The 19,304-nt window shown below is 38.1% G+C and overlaps 1 protein-coding gene across 1 annotated transcript in view; it reads left to right on the top strand.

The window, feature by feature from the left end:
- The first annotated feature begins 461 nt into the window (after positions 1-461).
- LOC121389771 overlaps positions 462-19,304 on the top strand; it is a 47,354-nt gene continuing 28,511 nt past the window's right edge. Inside the window, exons 1-2 of the mRNA XM_041521419.1 lie at positions 462-683; positions 7,241-7,426. Of these exons, the coding sequence (XP_041377353.1) occupies positions 512-683; positions 7,241-7,426 (358 nt within the window). The 5' untranslated portion in view covers positions 462-511. The remainder of the gene's footprint in view (positions 684-7,240; positions 7,427-19,304) is intronic.

The following is a 19,304-nucleotide window of genomic DNA, read 5'->3' as shown; positions in this document are numbered from 1 at the left end:
AACTGGAAGTGCCCTTTAAATTGTCTAGCTGGAGAAAATTCTATGCCCTAATTCTATTATTGCCCCCTCCATTGCTCGGTGTCATTAAATATCCCCTTCTGTTTCAGTGAGCTGTTGTCTGATATCTGACATATTGGTTACTGGTCTGTCCGCATTGAGACCCTGTTGTTGATTTTACAGTTAATACAAAATTCATTCAAATTGATTTTCTACCACACAAAAAAAACAACCAGAAACTTTTTTCTTTAAAAAAAAAAATATAATAAACCCCCAAAACACAGACACAATGTGACAGGGTGGATAGAAATATGAAACTGCTTTTATCAAGTAGTACGTCACACATGTTAGACTGGTTCATCCATATAATGTTTACTGCGGAGCAAATTGACAATATATGTAGTGTTAAATGCGTCAGTAGAAACCAAAAGTTATTGACTAATATTTTTGTTTATAATGTTTTATTTACATTATTGACATATATCTGTTTTATATTTAAAAACAGTTGTTACCAATGGACACAAGACTCCACGAAGCTGTACGTTACGGCTGTGCTGATGACGTTAGGAAAGCTCTTGCTCAGAGATACGACCCAAATTTGATTGGACTTTATTTATGGAATCCTGTGCACGAAGCCTCCCATAACGGGGAGGCGGAAATCTTGACTTTACTTTTAAGAAATAAGGGTACAAGTTACTTTAAATATAAAATATATTTACTACTGTCACCCTCTCACACACACACACACACACACACACACACACACACACACACACACACACACACACACATCCCCCGGTCTGTTGGGACTCCAGTGAGGCTACTGGTGCTCCATTGCACCTGCCAGAGCAGGTGGCCCCTTCTGCCACCCACCCCGACCCTTTCCTGTCCAGGACGGAGGAGCTGGCAGAAGCTGGCAACTGCGCCCAGGACAGGCATGTGCTACAACAGCTTGCACTGAATGTGCGCATAAAATCCTCTGACCTGACCTGACTACTGTCAATTCAGTGCTAAGAATTGTCTAACCAAAGGTTAGACAATTGGTTCAACAATTGTGTAATCTAAAATATGCCAGTTTTAGTCCCATCCCCACCACAGGTACCTCCAACCAATAACACTAAACTGTAGTTATGTTGTATAATAAAGAGTAAAGGTAAGACACTACAAGATGAACAGATTCTTTTAAATGTTCTAAAAAAAACTAAAAAACATATTAACAACAAAAAGTTACACAAAACTCAAGGCCAATAAGGGGCCGTCCATAATTTTCAACATTTTCACGAGCGTACAAACCGTACGTGGTGGGGAGGGGGTTAAGGGGCCAGCGTACAGGTTTTTTTAAAAATGAAAAATGTCAATCAACATTTTTCATTTGGGGATGTACACTTTTAGGGGGGGGAGGGGGGGTCAAAAGTGTACAGTTTGTACGCTCGAGAAAATGTTGAAAATTATGGACGGCACCTAACTCTTTCGTTAGTTTCATATATTTTTCTACTCGTCATAAACGAACACTACTGAAATGCTAATTTTACCTCAGCACAGCACAACACCAACCGACTATAAAATGTCTGTCTTGAATATGACATACTGTAAATCCCTAATGTTTTTTAATACATTTGTTAATAAAATAAAAACTTAAGTTTGTGATCATGGTGAAGCTGTGAAGTACACAAGAATAATGCTGAGAGTTACACACCCTTCAATTCAATATGAATGCTATCAGTGACATTAGAAAACAAACTTTAACTCAAAGTCTTAAGTATTTTAAGATGGTCAGTACAATTCATTTGTTTAATTTATGAAATTTAAATTACTTGTGCATCGAATGCAATACTGCTTTTAACGATGCAATATTTTCAGTACATGGACATCGTAAATTCTCATCCAGAAGTGTCCTACTTTTACTCTTTTATGTGTAACTATAGTATTAGGTACTTGGGGTTTCTGTTTGGGGGTAAGCTACCTGTGACCCCAGCCCTACATTAAAATGTTTATTATTCTAAAGACCATTCTCCCTTCTAAAAATATATAACATTCATGACAACACCTCTCTTTCACCTGTCAATGCAAAAGTATTTGACCAACATTATTGGGGGGATTTTTTTGTCTAATAAATAAAATAATAAACCATGTATACCTACAGTATATATTAGAGGTGCAACGATACTGTCAAAACCGTAGTGTGATATATTGCAATATAAGAAACTGTATTGCAATATGTATTGCAATATAGTTGATATTATTTAAATTTAATATTTATGGATTGTTGTTTTTTTAATGATTATATAAACCACTATATTTATTAGTAGCATAATGTTCTTTTTGGTCAGTTTTAATTTTTAGCACAATATTAGTCTACTAGAACATCTGTGTGACGGTGTCAAACTATTTATAAACTGTCACATTCGGAAATCCTTACTATCAGGCTTTTCCATTGGTGCTCGCTTGACACGGAAATGTACGTATTGAGTCGCAATGTTTTGGCAGATCGACCAAACCAGAGGTTATTGGCCGAGGTGTTTTGAACAATCAGCCGAAGTATTCCGAGTTCAGGGAAAAACAGCGAATATGTGATTCTCACTTGTTGGTTTATTTATTTGAACATGATAGCCATAGCCGTATTCCAGCGTAAATGAACAATGAATAATAATGTGTAAGTAACAAAACATTTATTTGTAATTATCGTTAACTGGTTATTTTTATTGGACTTTTAACACATTTTATTTATAAGTTAGAACCAAGTATAACCAACCTATCACTCTGTATGCCAACAAGTAAGCCGACTATGCTTGACGTGATTGTTACATTTCCTGTCATCACCAATTAATAAAATGATGTGGGGTTTTGTTTGTTTGTTTGCCTATTTCAAGTCAAATAAGATATACGGAAAAAATCGTGATGTGCAAAACTGTACCACAGTTCGTATCGAGCTGATTAAAACCACAGGATACTGTTAATATGAATAAGTGGAATCTCACCATGGGTAAAAAATGCAGTACAGACTGAGCCATGGGTAAATGGTTCTAGATAGTCTAAGCATCCAAATTAGCACTGTCGGTTCAACATTTACAATAAATATAAAATAAATCTTTATCATATTGGATAGGTATTCCATTATAGGTAATAACCATATGAGCCGTCACATGGGAAAAACTACAACTTAGCAAAAAAAAAAGTTTGTCTTATTTTTTGGTAAATAACAGGTAATAACCTTATAAATGAAACGTTTCTGTTACCGTACCGCAATGTGTGTGCAGACAACAGTAAATTTGTTTGCAAACAATGGTAAAATAAATAACAAAAAATGTAGTATTGTTACAGATATATATATATATTTTGTAGGAAATGATTTAGTTTTCAGTATTTAGATTATAAATATAAATAGGAGTAGAAATAGTGGTGTTGATTGTAGTCCACAGAACAGGTAGGCCTAACCGAGTGGTAGACCCATGCAACCCGATACGATCCTAATTTGATGTTTGATCTAATTTATGAATATTGTATTTAACTTCTGGAAAAGTTGTTGAACTTTGTTATGTATAATCATGTACGTTATAAAAACATGTGATACTTGCATTACATATCGATACATATGACTCATAACAGGGAAAATACATAGGACTTCTCCCTGTGCTTGTAAATGTGTATCAAAGTACTGATGGTATCGCTAACGATCTCGACTTATGTTCTCAGGTACAAAATACAAAATAGTACATGTGACATCAAACTTTGAGCCGCGTTTACTCAGTTTCTGACGTCATGCTAAGTTGTAGGTTTTTGCGTGTGACAGCTCATATATACAGCATTTTTTAAATTTAAATGTAGAAAAAAAAGTTTTTTTTACTTGGATGTGTGGGTGTCCAGTTTAGAGAGGGTTCAGTGTAACTGGAAGTTGCATTCTCTGATTGTTGTTTTTTTCCAGCATCCCAACCAGTATGCCACAACTGGTATATTATCAGAGCTCTGTGGTATGTAAAAAATACCATAACTGTTTTAAAATGTAGCGGGTTTCCTGTTGCGATTATGTGTCAGAATGACTGAGTCAGAATAACCAAATGTTTCACATCAAATAGCCGATGATTAATTCATGTACGTGCTTCAGGGCCTGTGCTTATAAAACTAAAGGAGTCCAGACTCAATCTTTTTAATGATGTTGCACATATACAATTTGAATGGCATTGTCATGGCATTAAAGGCATACTGTCACAGATTTAAGGACCTTATTTCTCTAAAAATGGATAATAAATAAAAATTACATTAATTGTTGGAAACCAAATCTAGCTATTACATCACTTTAACTGGACCATGATGGAATGAAATCCATGTCAACCCTCTCGGCAATTTTAGTTTTTGAATTATGGACCATTGCCATAATTCACTTATTTTTACAAAATATAATTAATAAATGGAGTATGGTGGTTATGAAGATGGTTGAATAAAGTACATTTAGGGACAAATCAAATATGTTTTGTTCAGGTAATACTTCGTTAGACCATTAAATAGGTCAGTGGTCTGTGACAATATGCCTTTAAATAGGTCAGTGGTCTGTGACAATATGTCTTTAAAGTCTCAGACTCTATTAGATAAAGTTTGTTTTGTTTAACAATACCACTGATGTGTAAGGTTAGAGAGTATCTAACATTATTTGCTTACCTCATACAATTCATATGGATTACATCTAAGGTAAAAGAAATGTTTTATTTAACGACGCACTCAGCACATTTTATTTACGGTTATATGGCGTCAGTCATATGGTTAAGGACCACACAGATTTTGAGAGGAAACCCGCTGTCGCCACTACATGGGCTACTCTTCCGATTAGCAGCAAGGGATCTTTTATTTGCGCTTCCCACAGACAGGATAGCACAAACCATGGCCTTTGTTGAACCTGTTATGGATCACTGGTCGGTGCAAGTGGTTTACACCTACCCATTGAGCCTTGAGGAGCACTCACTCAGGGTTTGGAGTCGGTATCTGGATTAAAAATCCCATGCCTCGACTGGGATCCGAACCCAGTACCTACCAGCCTGTAGACCGATGGCCTGCCACGACGCCACTGAGGCTGGTCAACATCCAAGGTTCTCACCCCAGGCCTGTAATGGTGGATGTACTTATACAAGTTACAACCAACAAATTCTTAAAATTTTATTGTGTTTATAAATGTTGCAAGGACTTAGAACTGTTGTGTTTGCATGTCATTTGTTGACAATTGACAAAACAACACGAATTCCAATAACGGCTGGTAGCATGTACTTTTTATTAACGTTTTATGACGCATGCTCAGTATGCATGACCTAGGGTGTTTTACAGGACACCGTAAACAACCATCACTGGACACTACAGTCCAAATACACAACAAGAACCTTAGCCCAAACAAACATAACACGATAAAGAGCTGATGATGATAACTAGTTTAACGTGCCCATATACCACTAGGGTTTGGAACACGCCCATCCCGAGTTCGACCTCCGATAAGATCGGTGGCCTGACTCGGGATGGGGGGGGGGGGGGGTGAAAATGGGCAGAATTTTGAAAATAGCAATTAGTGAAGAAGTTAATAGATTAAATAAAAAATTAAAAAAAGGTTACAAGCCAAAAATTAAAAAGAATTGACTGCTCGGCCGAATATTTATATAATTTGGAGCATTTTAGAAGGACAGTCCAAAATTAAATAAGAGAAAGAAGAGAGGATCGGACTATTTAATAATATTTAAAAAAAAGAAGTAATTTCGACATAAAATTTTGAACGCAGATCTAAAAGTTTAAAGTCCGATCGATATGTCCACGCGAGTGGCCTCGTTAAGGCCGTTTGGGTGCACAGCTTAAAGGGACGAGATGGGTTACATCCCGTCAAAAAAAAACCTAGATTGACAGTCGATAGACGTTGAAGGTGTAGTGCTGTGCTGAAATACAGATCTTGAGAAGCCGGATCCGTCTGAACGAGAGAGAGTATCAGACTAGGGTATAGTGCAGTCGTCATGGGTTGGTATAGTGTTGCGGACGGGCCCGACTCCGGAGGATACCACATGGTATCACAATAAAACAAAGTAAAGTCTAGAAAAAGAGTAGTAGGGGCTGACCCTGCTTCCTATTTCTTCTTAGAGTCGGGCGGTCAATCTTCCAGTGCTGCTAGGACAGGCTCGGACACGTAGAGACTAAACGCGAACAACCATGGCATTCTGCAGAATGGTCGTCATACAAGTCACGAAAAAAACCAAGTCGACAGTCAGACGGAGAAATGACGTGGAGGCAAGGAATCTCGCTGAAAAAGAATCCAACCTGGTGGTGCAGGCTGTCGAAACGAGAAGCGTTCCATCGTTCAATCAGTTCCAATGGCCGCATACATCCCAGTAGAAAACTTCATTTCGCTGACAAAAACAATGAAATGAAGGACCCCCAAGTCGAGCACACGAAAGCACGTGCATTGTGCACAAGCGAAACAAACACATCTTACCGCGTGGAGCTCCAGACTGGGAATCCGATAAAGAGCACACTGATTTATTAATCATTGGCTGTTGTATGTCAAACATTTGATATTTCTGACATATATTCTTAGAGAGGAAATGTGCTATATTTTTCCATTAGTAGCAAAAGATCTTGAGTCTAGTTTTTAAAAGTGCCAGGCTAGTAGTATTGTTAAACAAAACACATTTTAACTTTACATTCAACTGATTTTCTAATTACAACCAGTGCACCACAACTGGTCAAAGGCTGTTGTATGTGTTGTCCTGTCTGTGGGAAAGTGCATATAAAAGATCCCTTGCTGCATTAGGAAAAATGTAGCAGGTTTTCTCTGATGACTACGTGTCAGAATTACCAAATCTTTGACATCCAATTAATCAGTGTGCTCCAGTGGTGTCATTAAACAGAAGGAAGGAAATGTTTTATTTAATGACACCCAACACATTTTATTTACAGTTATATGGCGTCATACATATGGTTAAGGACCACAAAGATATTGAGAGAGGAAACCCGCTGTCACCATTTAATGGGCTACTCTTTTTGATTAGCAGCAAGGGATCTTTTATATGCACCATCCTACAGATAGGATAACACATAGCACAGCCTTTGATATACCAGTTGTGGTGCACTGCCTGGAGTGAGAAATAGCCCAGTGGGCCCACCGACAGGGATCGATCCCAGACAGATCGCACATCAAGCGAATGCTTTACCACTGGGCTACGTCCCGCCCCTGTCATTAAACAAAACAAACTTCTTATTTTTTTATTTATTTTTTTCGCAGGAGACCCGAATCAGGTGGACAAGCTGAAAGGCAACACGGCCGTGCACTACGCGTGTCAGGAGGGCCACCCCGAGTGTCTTCGACTGCTGCTGGACGCAGGTGGACGGCCGGACATCGACAACAACGACCGTCTCAACGCTGTCGATCTTGCCACGCCCGAGTGTGTCAACATCATTCACCAGCATGGTAAGAAGATAAATGTTTGTTCTTCTGTAGGATCTAGCTCCTGTTCTGGATGGAGGAGCCGGCGAAAGTCGACACCTGCGTCCATGACAGGCGTCTGCTACAACAACAACTTGTTCTGAATGTGAACGTTAAATCCTATGACCTGATCTGACCATCATACACTAGACTGGTCACAAGACCGATTCCATTTCCTGTTGCAACTAGTAACCGGCCTCGGTGGTGTCGCGGCTAAGCCATCGAACATAAGGCTGGTAGGTACAAGGTTCACAGCCCGGTACTGGCTCCCACCAGAGAAAGTTTTAACGACTCAGTGGGTAGGTGTAAAACCACTACACTGTATCCCATGACCTGATCTGACGGGATCTAGCTCAGTTGGTAGTGTCAACATCATTCACCAGCATGGTAAGGAGATAAATGTTTGTTCTTCTGTAGGATCTAGCTGCTGTTCTGGATGGAGGAGTCGGCGAAAGTCGACACCTGCGTCTATAGCAGGCGTGCGCTACAAAATCTTGTTCTGAATGTGCATGTTAAATCCTATGACCTGATCTGACGAGGGATAGCTCAGTTGGTAGAGTGCTCGCCTGAGGTGCTTGGATCTAATGACCTCAGTGGACCCATTCTCTGATTGGATTTTTTCCCCTTCCCAACCAGGCTGTGGTATGTGCTGTCCTGTCTGGGAAAGTGTAATTAAAAGATCTTTTGCTGCTTATGGAAAAATGTAGCAGATTTGATCTAAGATTTCGTGTCAGAAATTACCAGTTTGACATCTAATAGCTGATGATTAATAAATCCATGTGATCTAGTGGCGTCGTTAAACAACATAAACTTTAATTTTTTCTGCAGGCTGTGGTGGCATGTACTAGCCTTTGAGAATTAAAAATTTGTGTAACTCATTTACAGGTTAGAGAATTTGTTTTATTTATAGTCCTTCCCACAGGGAACTCCTTTTTTTCATACTATGGAATTTACTACAAGTTATTTTTATTCTGAGCCGATTAATTTTTAAATTGCACTCAAACATCAATCTGATTAAAATTAGCTCTACTGGTCTCACCAGTAGATCTAACAGCATTGCGTGGACTCCCATGTCCAGGTGACATCTATAAATAACAATTTAAATATCGACCAATTACACTTCGCCATTTATAGCATTATTCAGGAGCATACAAATTCTAAAAATATCAGGCAAGACTATTTATGCAATAGGCAAACTTGTTGGTCTATTTCAACATTGAAAAAACGGGGAAAAGTGCAGTAATAAACTCTGGATTGTATACTAGTATAAACAGATTTTATGGCTATTATATGGTTGTTGTTTTTTGTTTGTCTAAACGAAGTTTATATAAAATTTTATATTGAAGTTAGTTTCTGGCATACTTCGTAATTCACCCGAATCATTTCGTATACCCTCGGCTTAATCCCGAATGTTTTCAAATTCTTTTCAAATCACTGGCATGATTTTGCAAGTAAGGTTTTGATTGGTTGAATGAAAGGTCAACTGGACATGAGCTCCAACGGGCTGCTGTTAGATCCACATGTAATAGTGGAGCTAATTTTAATTAGATTGACTCAAACATAGTACTTTTTTTTTTTTTTTTTTCCAAAACACTTTTACTTTTCCTCTTGCTTCAGACCTTGAACTGAAATTATATACAAAAAAACATTTTTGTAGGAGGATGGAACAGACTATAGGTAACATGTTTTCTTTTTGCTTAACCCGTTATGTCCTGGACCAAAAAATAGGTTCCACGATTGCCAAAATTAGTTTTGCATGAGCAATGCGCGAACAAAATTATCATTCTCACAATTTTCATTAGTAATGTTCTCTCCTTATGTGTGATAGATCGTAGGTCAAAAAACTTAATAAAATTGGATTTTTACACATATCTAACAAGGGTCCCATGATTGGTACATGTATTGTTCCAGGCCTCCCAGATTTCATGCAAACAATCTGTTCCAGTAGAATCCAGGGACGGGACCCGGGATGGACATGCTCGAAACCTTAGTGGTATATGAGCATGTTAAAAGAGTTCCACTCCAGTAGAATGCAGGGACGGGACCCGGGATAGACATGCTCGAAACCTTAGTGGTATATGAGCATGTTAAAAGAGTTCCGCTCCAGTAGAATGCAGGGACGGGACCCGGGATGGACATGCTCGAAACCTTAGTGGTATATGAGCATGTTAAAAGAGTTCCGCTCCAGTAGAATGCCAGTAGCATGTCAACAAAATTATGGACCTCTGATGAACTTTCTGTTTATTCACTATCATTTCAAAATGTGCAGATCTGATTTAAAAATAAAGTAATTATATACAGTGAAACCCCTCTAAACTGGACACCCTCGGGACCAAGTAAAATGTCTGGTTTTAAGAGGTATCTGGTTTAGAGAGGTTAAGTTCTTTACTGATTTTTAAAACAGGACAGGTTTACAGAGTGTCCTGTTTTGAGAGGTTTCACTGTATTACTGTAACAGAAAAATCAATCTCCACTGAGGGGATTCAAACCATGGACTCTCTGTGCGAGTGTCCAGCGCTCTACCAACTGAGATAATAGGGAAATTCCCACTAGCTACTGCCAGTAGGAGCACTTTATACCAACACTACTACATACTGCCCCCTCAAGTGAAGCTACGTCCCGGAGCTGTGGGCCACGGTCAGTTGAACTGTTAAGGGTCCTGACTGGGTTATAGTTGTATTCTTGTGTTAAGAACACACCCAGTCCCTACGTCGGCTCCAAATGTAAAAATCAATCTTCACTTAGGGGATTCGAACCATGGACTCTCTGTGCGAGTGTCCAGCACTCTACCAACTGAGCTAATAGGGAAATTCCCACTAGCTACTGCCAGTAGGAGCACTTTATACCAACACTACTACATTACTATCGGACAAATTATAGGATACAGTCAGACTCAAATGTTATAAAGTTAGTAACATGATTTTTGTGAGTATTAGGTGGAATGGGTGCCCAATGTTGCCTCAGGCTCAAAGTTAATATTGACATTTATACACGTCGACGTACTTTGCTCAAACCACGTTTCAGTTTCAGTGATGACAAACACCCTGAATTATGTTCATTTCAACTGGTGGGAAAAAAACATTGGAATTGGAGAGCAGTATTTTCATTGCATACTATGGATACATTGTTTATGACCTTTTTATGACCATCCTGTGTTTAATATTGCCACAATAGTAACAGCACTATAAATAATTTCTTAACATTTTATTGATCTCCGGGATATTTACAAAGACTGTTGCAGCCTTTGAAACTGTGGAATGTGTTTCAGTAGTTTTATGTCATAATTTTTATTGTGTTGTTCTTGTGGTAATTATGTTGGGTATGACCACTCTTTAATTGTGGGATTTACCTGTGTGTTACACAGTATCACCATAGATCATTGGTTAACTGGAAATAACCAGTGGTTGCCACCACTGTGGCTTGGTTAAATTGGTCCACAGGGAGAACGTGTCCTTCCAGTCAGGTCTTCTTATCCTAATGCAAACAGTCAATACAAATGTCCTAGTCACTCAATATTTCAGACCTGTGTTTATGGACCCTGCAAAGCTGCATTCTTCTTCTTTTTGTTATCCTCCCACAATGCAGTGTGAGGGAAATATTAAAATGACAGACCCTATGCAGTCAGTGTTTCTGCCAAAAATACTTTTTTGGGTATGGCGCTATGGAATTGAATGCAACCACAATCAATGGGGGGGGGGGGGGGGGTATGGGGGCCTCACCCAGAAAGAAAATGGGTTAAGTTTAGGGTTAAGAAAATCATACAGTAATAATAAAGAGTAGTTAATTTTGTAAAAAGATTGGCTTTAAAAAAAAAATGGTAAAAAAATATGGGTATGGTGCCATACCCAATTTACCCTCTTGCAGAAACCCTAGCAGTTTTTAAACACTACTACATATGTTCAGGGAACATTTTGTTTTCAAAATCTTAATTAGTGATTAGTCAGTTGAAAATTAATTAGCAACTACTGACTGATTTTTTTAAATTGTGTAGCGATCTCGGAAACTTGCATAGCGACACCATTCTGAACAAAATCTTCCTCGATGTTTCACTATTTTAAGCAATATAAGCAATGTCTGGTTTCAATAATCAAAAAAGATTATTGAAATTAGACATTGCTTACATTTTATTGTTTACATGGGACACTGGTTAGGACAGGAAAAGACCCACTCACTGAGGGGATTCAATCCTATGACGCAAGCACCTCAGGTGAGCGCTCTACTGACTGAGCTAGATTCCGCCCTCAGCCCGCAGAAGAAGAAAAAAATGTACTCCCATTTCCATTCATCCAAAGTGTTTTTGGTCATGCTGGAGTCTGTAATGCCACGGAATGCAGTTTTTGTAATTCTGAAAACACACTAACCATGAAGTGCTTTGAGAAATATCAGTTATTGAGATGAGTTTAAGTCTATTTTTAGAAGGTATTTCCCCATTTCAACATCACAGACTCTTGTTTCACTCTGTTGTATCTCAATCCAGGTGTGTTACAGGTTTGTAGATTAACTAAACTTAGTGTCTATTTTCACGAGTTAAAACTAGGGTCTATGACTTTAAAATGGGCACTGTCCATACATCTCTGCTACCGCGCATCCATCTATCCAATAGTGTTTCCGGAGCACCATTCCAAAACCATTGAAGATAACTTCATGAAACATTGTACACATATTAATATAAGTGGTAATTTGCTATGAGGGCTTTTTCATTTAAAATTTTAAAAAATTGGTTACTATGGAAAGAAGTAGCCAGAATGACACACACAACTACACACATACACACACACACATTCCTTCCTTTCTGTGACCGAAATATGTAGCAAAAGCCAGATCAGTGACCTATTGTTGACACTAGAATTGAATAATGTCAGCTGACACATGATTCTATTCAATATTACACATATCTGATACCCACTTATGTCTTATTGTTATGTAATGTTTACAGTTTGCATAGCCTTAATAAATTGCCTAACATGTGCTACCGTAATATATGTAGGGCAGGACATAATCCCGTAAAGTACTCTGATGATGCACTGTCAGTCTAAGATCAATCCCTTTTGGGCTATTTCTCTTTCTAGTCAGTGCACCGCAACTGGTATAACAACTGTTGTGGTGTGTGCTGTCCTGTTAGTGGGATGGTGCATATAGAAGATCCCTTGCTGCTAATGGAAAAAATTTACATAGCAGGTTTCTCTGAAGACTGAATGATTGAATGAATGTTTAACAACACCCCAGCACAAAAATACACACTGGATATTGGGAGTCACTAAAGTATGTTTGACATCCAATAGCCAATGATTAATAAATCAGTTTGCTGTAGTGGTGGTGTTAAACAAAACAAACTTTAACTGTCTCTTTTTTATGTTGTGTTTTATCATTACATCATACCCATTGTTTAATCCTTTTTATATGCCCATCTATGGGTCATATTATATGGCATTGTCCTTCTGTTACCGGCCTCGGTGGCGTCGTGGCAGGCCATCGGTCTACAGGCTGGTAGGTACTGGGTTCGGATCCCAGTCGAGGCATGGGATTTTTAATCCAGATACCGACTCCAAACCCTGAGTGAGTGCTCCGCAAGGCTCAATGGGTAGGTGTAAACCACTTGCACCGACCAGTGATCCATAACTGGTTCGACAAAGGCCATGGTTTGTGCTATCCTGCCTGTGGGAAGCGCAAATAAAAGATCCCTTGCTGCTAATCGGAAAGATTAGCCCATGTAGTGACGACAGCGGGTTTCCTCTCAAAATCTGTGTGGTCCATAACTATATGTCTGACGCCATATAACCGTAAATAAAATGTGTTGAGTGCGTCGTTAAATAAAACATTTCTTTGTTTCTTTGTCTTTCTGTCTGTCCATACGTCCGTCTGTTAACTTTTTTTTTGTCAGGATACAGATGCATACAGGGAGGGAGGAAACCGGCTGTCGCCACTTCATGGGCTATTCTTTTCGATCTTTTATATGCACCATCCCACAGACAGGATAGCACATACCATGGCCTTTGGTAATACCACTGGCTGGAACTATAGATCAAATGAGAATTGAAAATTTGTAGAACCCATTTATAGGTTATGCAAATATGAACTCATGTAACCCATGTTTTATTTTGCATAACCTGTTATGTCCATGTAAATAACACTACATTTTTGCAAGAACCAAAAATAGGTTAGCCGAAATGAGATTTACGTGTCAACAAAATTATTGTTCTCGCAATTTTCAGAAGCCTGAGGTGACACAGTCTCCATAATAATACGCGTAACACTGCTGATCAACTAAACTGTTGAGTGTCTTTAAACATTCTTTGGCTTTCCTTACCCAAAGGCATGCAAGATCCAGCTTCGAAGGGTATCTATAAATTTAACTCGCTGGCATGTAACAAGAAGTAGATTGCATGGCTACCCTTGGGTTAAAATCACCAGATATTGTCTAGCAGATAGATCTGTACCCAGTTTTACACTGTGTGACTTTACATTATATATACAGGTAAATATAGGTAAACAACTTCTCAAGCAAAGGATTGACGTGGCCGAATGAAGCGCACTGTTTTGTTGAGAGATTTAAACTTTTTGTCATTATCAGATTTGTGTACTTGTGGACATTAAACAGAGTGGTCCTTTTGTTGTCTGTTGGTGGTATGGATTGTAATAGACATGCTGTTTGTGTTTCATTCAAGGTAGGTATTTTAAATATATATATACTAGTATTTAACCGGCATCACTAGCACAGTGGTCGTGTGCATAAGAGGTGTATTTTGAAATAGGGGTATCGGTGAATTTTCTTATGCCGGGCCAGTGAAAATGTCTTTCGTGTCAATCTATGTATATGGTCATCTTTGACCCTTCCTCTCCTTCCGTGTCTCCCCTCCCTCTCACTCTCTCTCCCCTGCCTTATATCTGTCTTTTTCACTTTCTTTCTCACTGTCTGTCTTTGTGTGTCTCCCTCTGTCTCCCTCTCTCTCTCTCTCTCTCTCTCTCTCTCTCTCTCTCTCTCTCTCTCTCTCTCTCTCTCTCTCTCTCTCTCTCACGACTGGAACATCAAAGGCCATGGCATGTACTATCCTGTCTGTGGGATGGTACATATAAGAGATCCCTTGCTGCTAATCCCTTTTATCTGTGTTTTTTGCTTTCATTGTCTCTGTCTTTGTGTGTCTCCCTCTGTCTCTCCCTTCTCAGTTTCTCTCGCTGTCTGTCTGTCTGTCTGTCTGTCTGTCTCTCCCTAACTCTCTCTGTCTCTGTCTCTATCTCTCTCTCTCTCTCTCTCTCACACACACACCAAATAGTTGTTCTTTAAATTATGCTGAATTATCATTTAAACAAAATTCTCTTTGTTTACAACTGATATACAATGTCATGTCAAACTGTCACAACCTAATAGCATCCAGATAGAAACATTTTCACTATTTTTAAGTTATTTCCTCCAAGGCATGTGTTATACATGTAGGTTAACAGGAATGTTGTAAATGTCACACATGTTGGTATTTACTGGAAGTGAATTAACACCAGGGTCATGCCTGATGGCTAAATTGATACAGAAAGTGGCAAGACTATTATAGAAGTAATTGACAACTATTTATTAATGGGTATAAATACAGTTGTATATTTATTCATGCATAACACTCTTGTTCCAGCCAGTGCTCCACAACTGGTGTAACAAGGGCCATGGTATGTACTATCCTGTCTGGGGGACAGTACATATAAAAGATCCCTTGTTGTTAATCGGAAAGAGTAGCCCATGAAATGGCGACAGTGAGTTTCGTCTCTCAATATCTTTGTGGTGCTTAACCATATGTGTGATGCCATATACCTGTAAATAAAATGAGTTGAGTGCATCTTTAAATAAAACATTTCCTTCCTTCCTTCCATTAACACACGTTTTGATAAATAGTAGGTGATATTTTTAACCTGGAGATTGCAATTTGTTTAACAATTAATATTTGTAACTAGTGTCTTGTTTACACCTGTATGTATGTTAACAATTTCAAGACATACGACTGGCTGCTCCTAGGTGATGAAAAGGTCACCAATGCCATACATCCAATGAAAACAACAGCACGATCGAAATTGATTACAGTGTGATGTATAGTTAACCTCACAATCATTTGTTCGTGACACCTAGGTGCAAGGGCTGTAAATAACTTTTAGTCAAAAAAGATGTTAAAATTTGCTTGAGGGTATGTTAGAAATAGAATAATACATTCTTGTCCGTTAGATACCATTTGTCTTACAACTTGTCACTTTCGCTGGTTAGATACATTTTAAAACAACTCGTTGCAAGATAAATGGTATCTAACGGCCACTTATGTATTATTCGCTATATATTGCAATTACCCTGATTTCTTTTTACTCCCCCCCCCCCCCCCCCCCAAGTATCTATGTCTACATATGGCCCTGTTGATTATTCTTCTTTTTTAATAAATCACAAAGTTCTTCATAAATATACCAGCATACAGAATCACTGTATCAACATTTCTTTTGGTTTAAAAAAAAAAAAATTGTAATAGAATTGTTGCATGTGGAACATTTGTGTGCAAAACAAACTGCAACCTACATAACCAAACATTTTAATTAAGGATTGTTCCTGTCCTGGAGGGAGGAGACAGGTTGAGGCCGACACCTGTGCCCAGGACAGGCGTGCGCTACAACAGCTTGCTCTGAATGTGCACGTTAAATTCTCTAACCTGACCTGAAGGATTGTATGTTATTTCTTTTATATTCATCGGAATATGAACAAACCAAAATCATCCACAAACTGTGTGAATCGGTGAAGCCATTCTAACATACGTTTGCAGAAGATTTTTTTTTTCATACCCAGATGAACATAAAAGAAACGACAGACAATCCTTATAATTAAATTACTTCTAATAATGACACTAAAAGTCCATATTTTACCAATATTAAATGACGTCATCAGATATGTTATTGCCTGACAATGTTATTTTTACATTCATTGAGAAATTAACAAACTCAAAATTGATACAGTTGGACCAATATATATAGTTATATAGTAAATAATATAACAAAAATTTAATTATTAAATAAATGAATAAAATATTAATAATCAATTTATTTATTAAAAGGTAGTGGGGAAAATTGTTATATAACTGAATCTAAACTATTTCATGGTCTGGCATAATCTTAAATATTGATTTATTATAGTTTGGTAACAGCTGAACTAATAGATTGCAAATCCTTCATGTAGGACGGACTTCATGAAAGTGATATATAGAGTATAAAACCTTCACTAACTTGATGAATTACTTCCTTGCTGGTAAATATTACAGTGGTCTCTCCAGTATTCAGGAAAGGAATAGAGGGAATCGGTAGAGCTGGTTCCACTTATAGGAAGGGATGGTACCTAAGATTTGCAGGGTACAAGTTAGTGTACTTCGAAAATGTCTTGTAAACGACGATGAACCTGATTACTCTGGTAGTTCAAGACGATGGCATGACTTGTGACTTTGGATGGCAGCCTAAATAAATGGATGGCGAATATTACTATCGCTGCCAATGGATGGCGGGTGTATTGGAAATTAGTCTTAAGAGATGGCGGGCCCGCCATTGCTTATGGCATGTAGTGAGACTCATGTATTATAATACATGTGTAATAATGTTTATTTAATGACATCACCATCACCCCACCCCACACATTGTTTAAGCAGTGACTGTTGGATGTCAGGCATGTGGTGCTTGTGATATTTGGTCTGGTATTAAAGAAGAAACCTGCTTTCTCCACATTGGATACTTCTTCTAATGTGCTGCTGTGTATCTTGAAAATAGAAAATATATGAAATATTTTATTTAAAGATGCACTCAACACATTTTATTGGACATATTGTTAAAGACCACATAGATATTGAGAGAGGAAACCTGCTGGCACCACTTCATGGGCTACTCTTTTTGATTAGCAGTAAGGGATCTTTTATATGTGCTATCCCACAGACAGGATAACACATACCACAGCCTTTGATATAGCAATCGTGGTTCACTGGCTGGAGCGAGAAATAGCCCAATGGGTCCATCGACGGGGATCGATCCCAGACAGACCGTGCATCACACGAACAAAACTAAGACAACTTGTGAGCACATGGCACAATAATTCACAAGAACCGTTGTTCTGTTCGTGTGTCGGTTACTCAATTTTAAATTCACGAGAACCGCCAATCGGTTATGTGGTGAACAATTACATTCTAAATTTAAAGGTACCATATATCAGTAATGAAAGTGAAAATCAGTTTATGTTTTTCAATACATTTGAGCAACCAATGTAGCACAGAACCGTAGTTTACCGGCCTCGGTGGTGTCGTGGTTAGGCCATCGGTCTACAGGCTGGTAGATACTGAGTTCGGATCCCTGTCAAGACATGGGATTTTTAATCCGGATACCGACTTCAAACACTGAGTGAGTGCTCCGCAAGGCTCAACGGGTAGGTGTAAACCACTTGCACTGACCAGTGATCCATAACTGGTTCAACAAAGGCCATGGTTTGTGTTATCCTGCCTGTGGGAAGCGCAAATAAAAGATCCCTTGCTGCCTGTCGTAAAAGAGTAGCCTATGTGGCAACAGCGGGTTTCCTATAAAAAAAAACAGTGTCAGAATGACCATATGTTTGACGTCCAATAGCCAGTGATAATATAAAAAATCAATGTGCTCTAGTGGCGTCATTAAATAAAACAAACTTTAGAACCATAGTTCAAGTGTTTTAGGATTAGGTAGGCCTAACTCATCAGTTACGAGAACTATATTCACGTAACCAAACAATTAGTTACCTGAGTAAAACTCACGTGAATTGATTTCCGGTTACCTAAGATTTTGAAATATTGTCCCCTGAGTGTGGTATATTTTGACATGAATGGTACTATATATATATATAATGTATATTTGAGTTTTGTGATCTCAGTTTAATATGGTTACACTATTTATATGTATTCAAGATGCTTCCTGACACGAGAGTCAGATCCTTTGTGATGTTGACACATTGCTGCTGGTTATGTATGAAGTTTGTATTACTTCAGGGCACAAACGTAAGAATTTGTTACCACAGGCAATTTTAAATAGTTTTTACCATAGGCATAATGCTCACCTACAATTTTAAATTGTTTTTACCAGAGGCATAATGCTCACCTACAGCAATTTTAAATTGTTTTTACCATAGGCATAATTCTCACCATAAGCATAATGTTCACCTACAGCAATTTTGAGCCTGCTTGTACAGAATTTTAAACTGGTAACTTAAACATTAACTTTATGGTAAAGTACGGTTAAAAGCAGACCAAAACATGTTGTGAAGTTGTAGTCAGATATCAGATGATGATATTATGTATGCTTATCCTGCATTAAAATTAATTTTTGGATACAAGGAAAAATGACCAATAGTTAATTAGCTCTTGAATAGTGATGTAGTTTGTATGAATCCACCCATCCTTTATCCACCCATTTATCCACCCACACATCCATCCATCCATCCATCCATCCATCCATCTATTCAGCTATCCATTCAGCTATCCACTCATCTTTCAGTGATATTTCCTGTTCTAATGTTTACTCTATTCAGTTTCATGTTAGTCTACTGACCATACAGGTTTTATTTATTTTAAATGGTTTATTTGCATTGATATACCATGTTTTTCAGTTCATACACGCTTTCTCAATAGTTTGTGTTTTCAGTTTACACCACATTAATAAGGTTATAGTCTACTCCACTGAGTTTATTATGCTGTAACTTACATTATATGCATATTTGTAGTGGCTCTGTGGTTGTTAATAGCAGTGTGGAAATATCCCCTGGCTAGCAGTGATGATAGATAATTACTTATTTTGATTTAAAGCTACAATCTCTAATCTTTTTAATATTTAAAGCTGCAATCTCAAGTGT

The sequence above is a fragment of the Gigantopelta aegis genome, chromosome 15, assembly GCF_016097555.1.
Source record: "Gigantopelta aegis isolate Gae_Host chromosome 15, Gae_host_genome, whole genome shotgun sequence".
Classification (NCBI taxonomy): Eukaryota; Metazoa; Mollusca; class Gastropoda; order Neomphalida; family Peltospiridae; genus Gigantopelta; species Gigantopelta aegis.
This window is presented reverse-complemented; position numbering and strand designations above follow the sequence as displayed.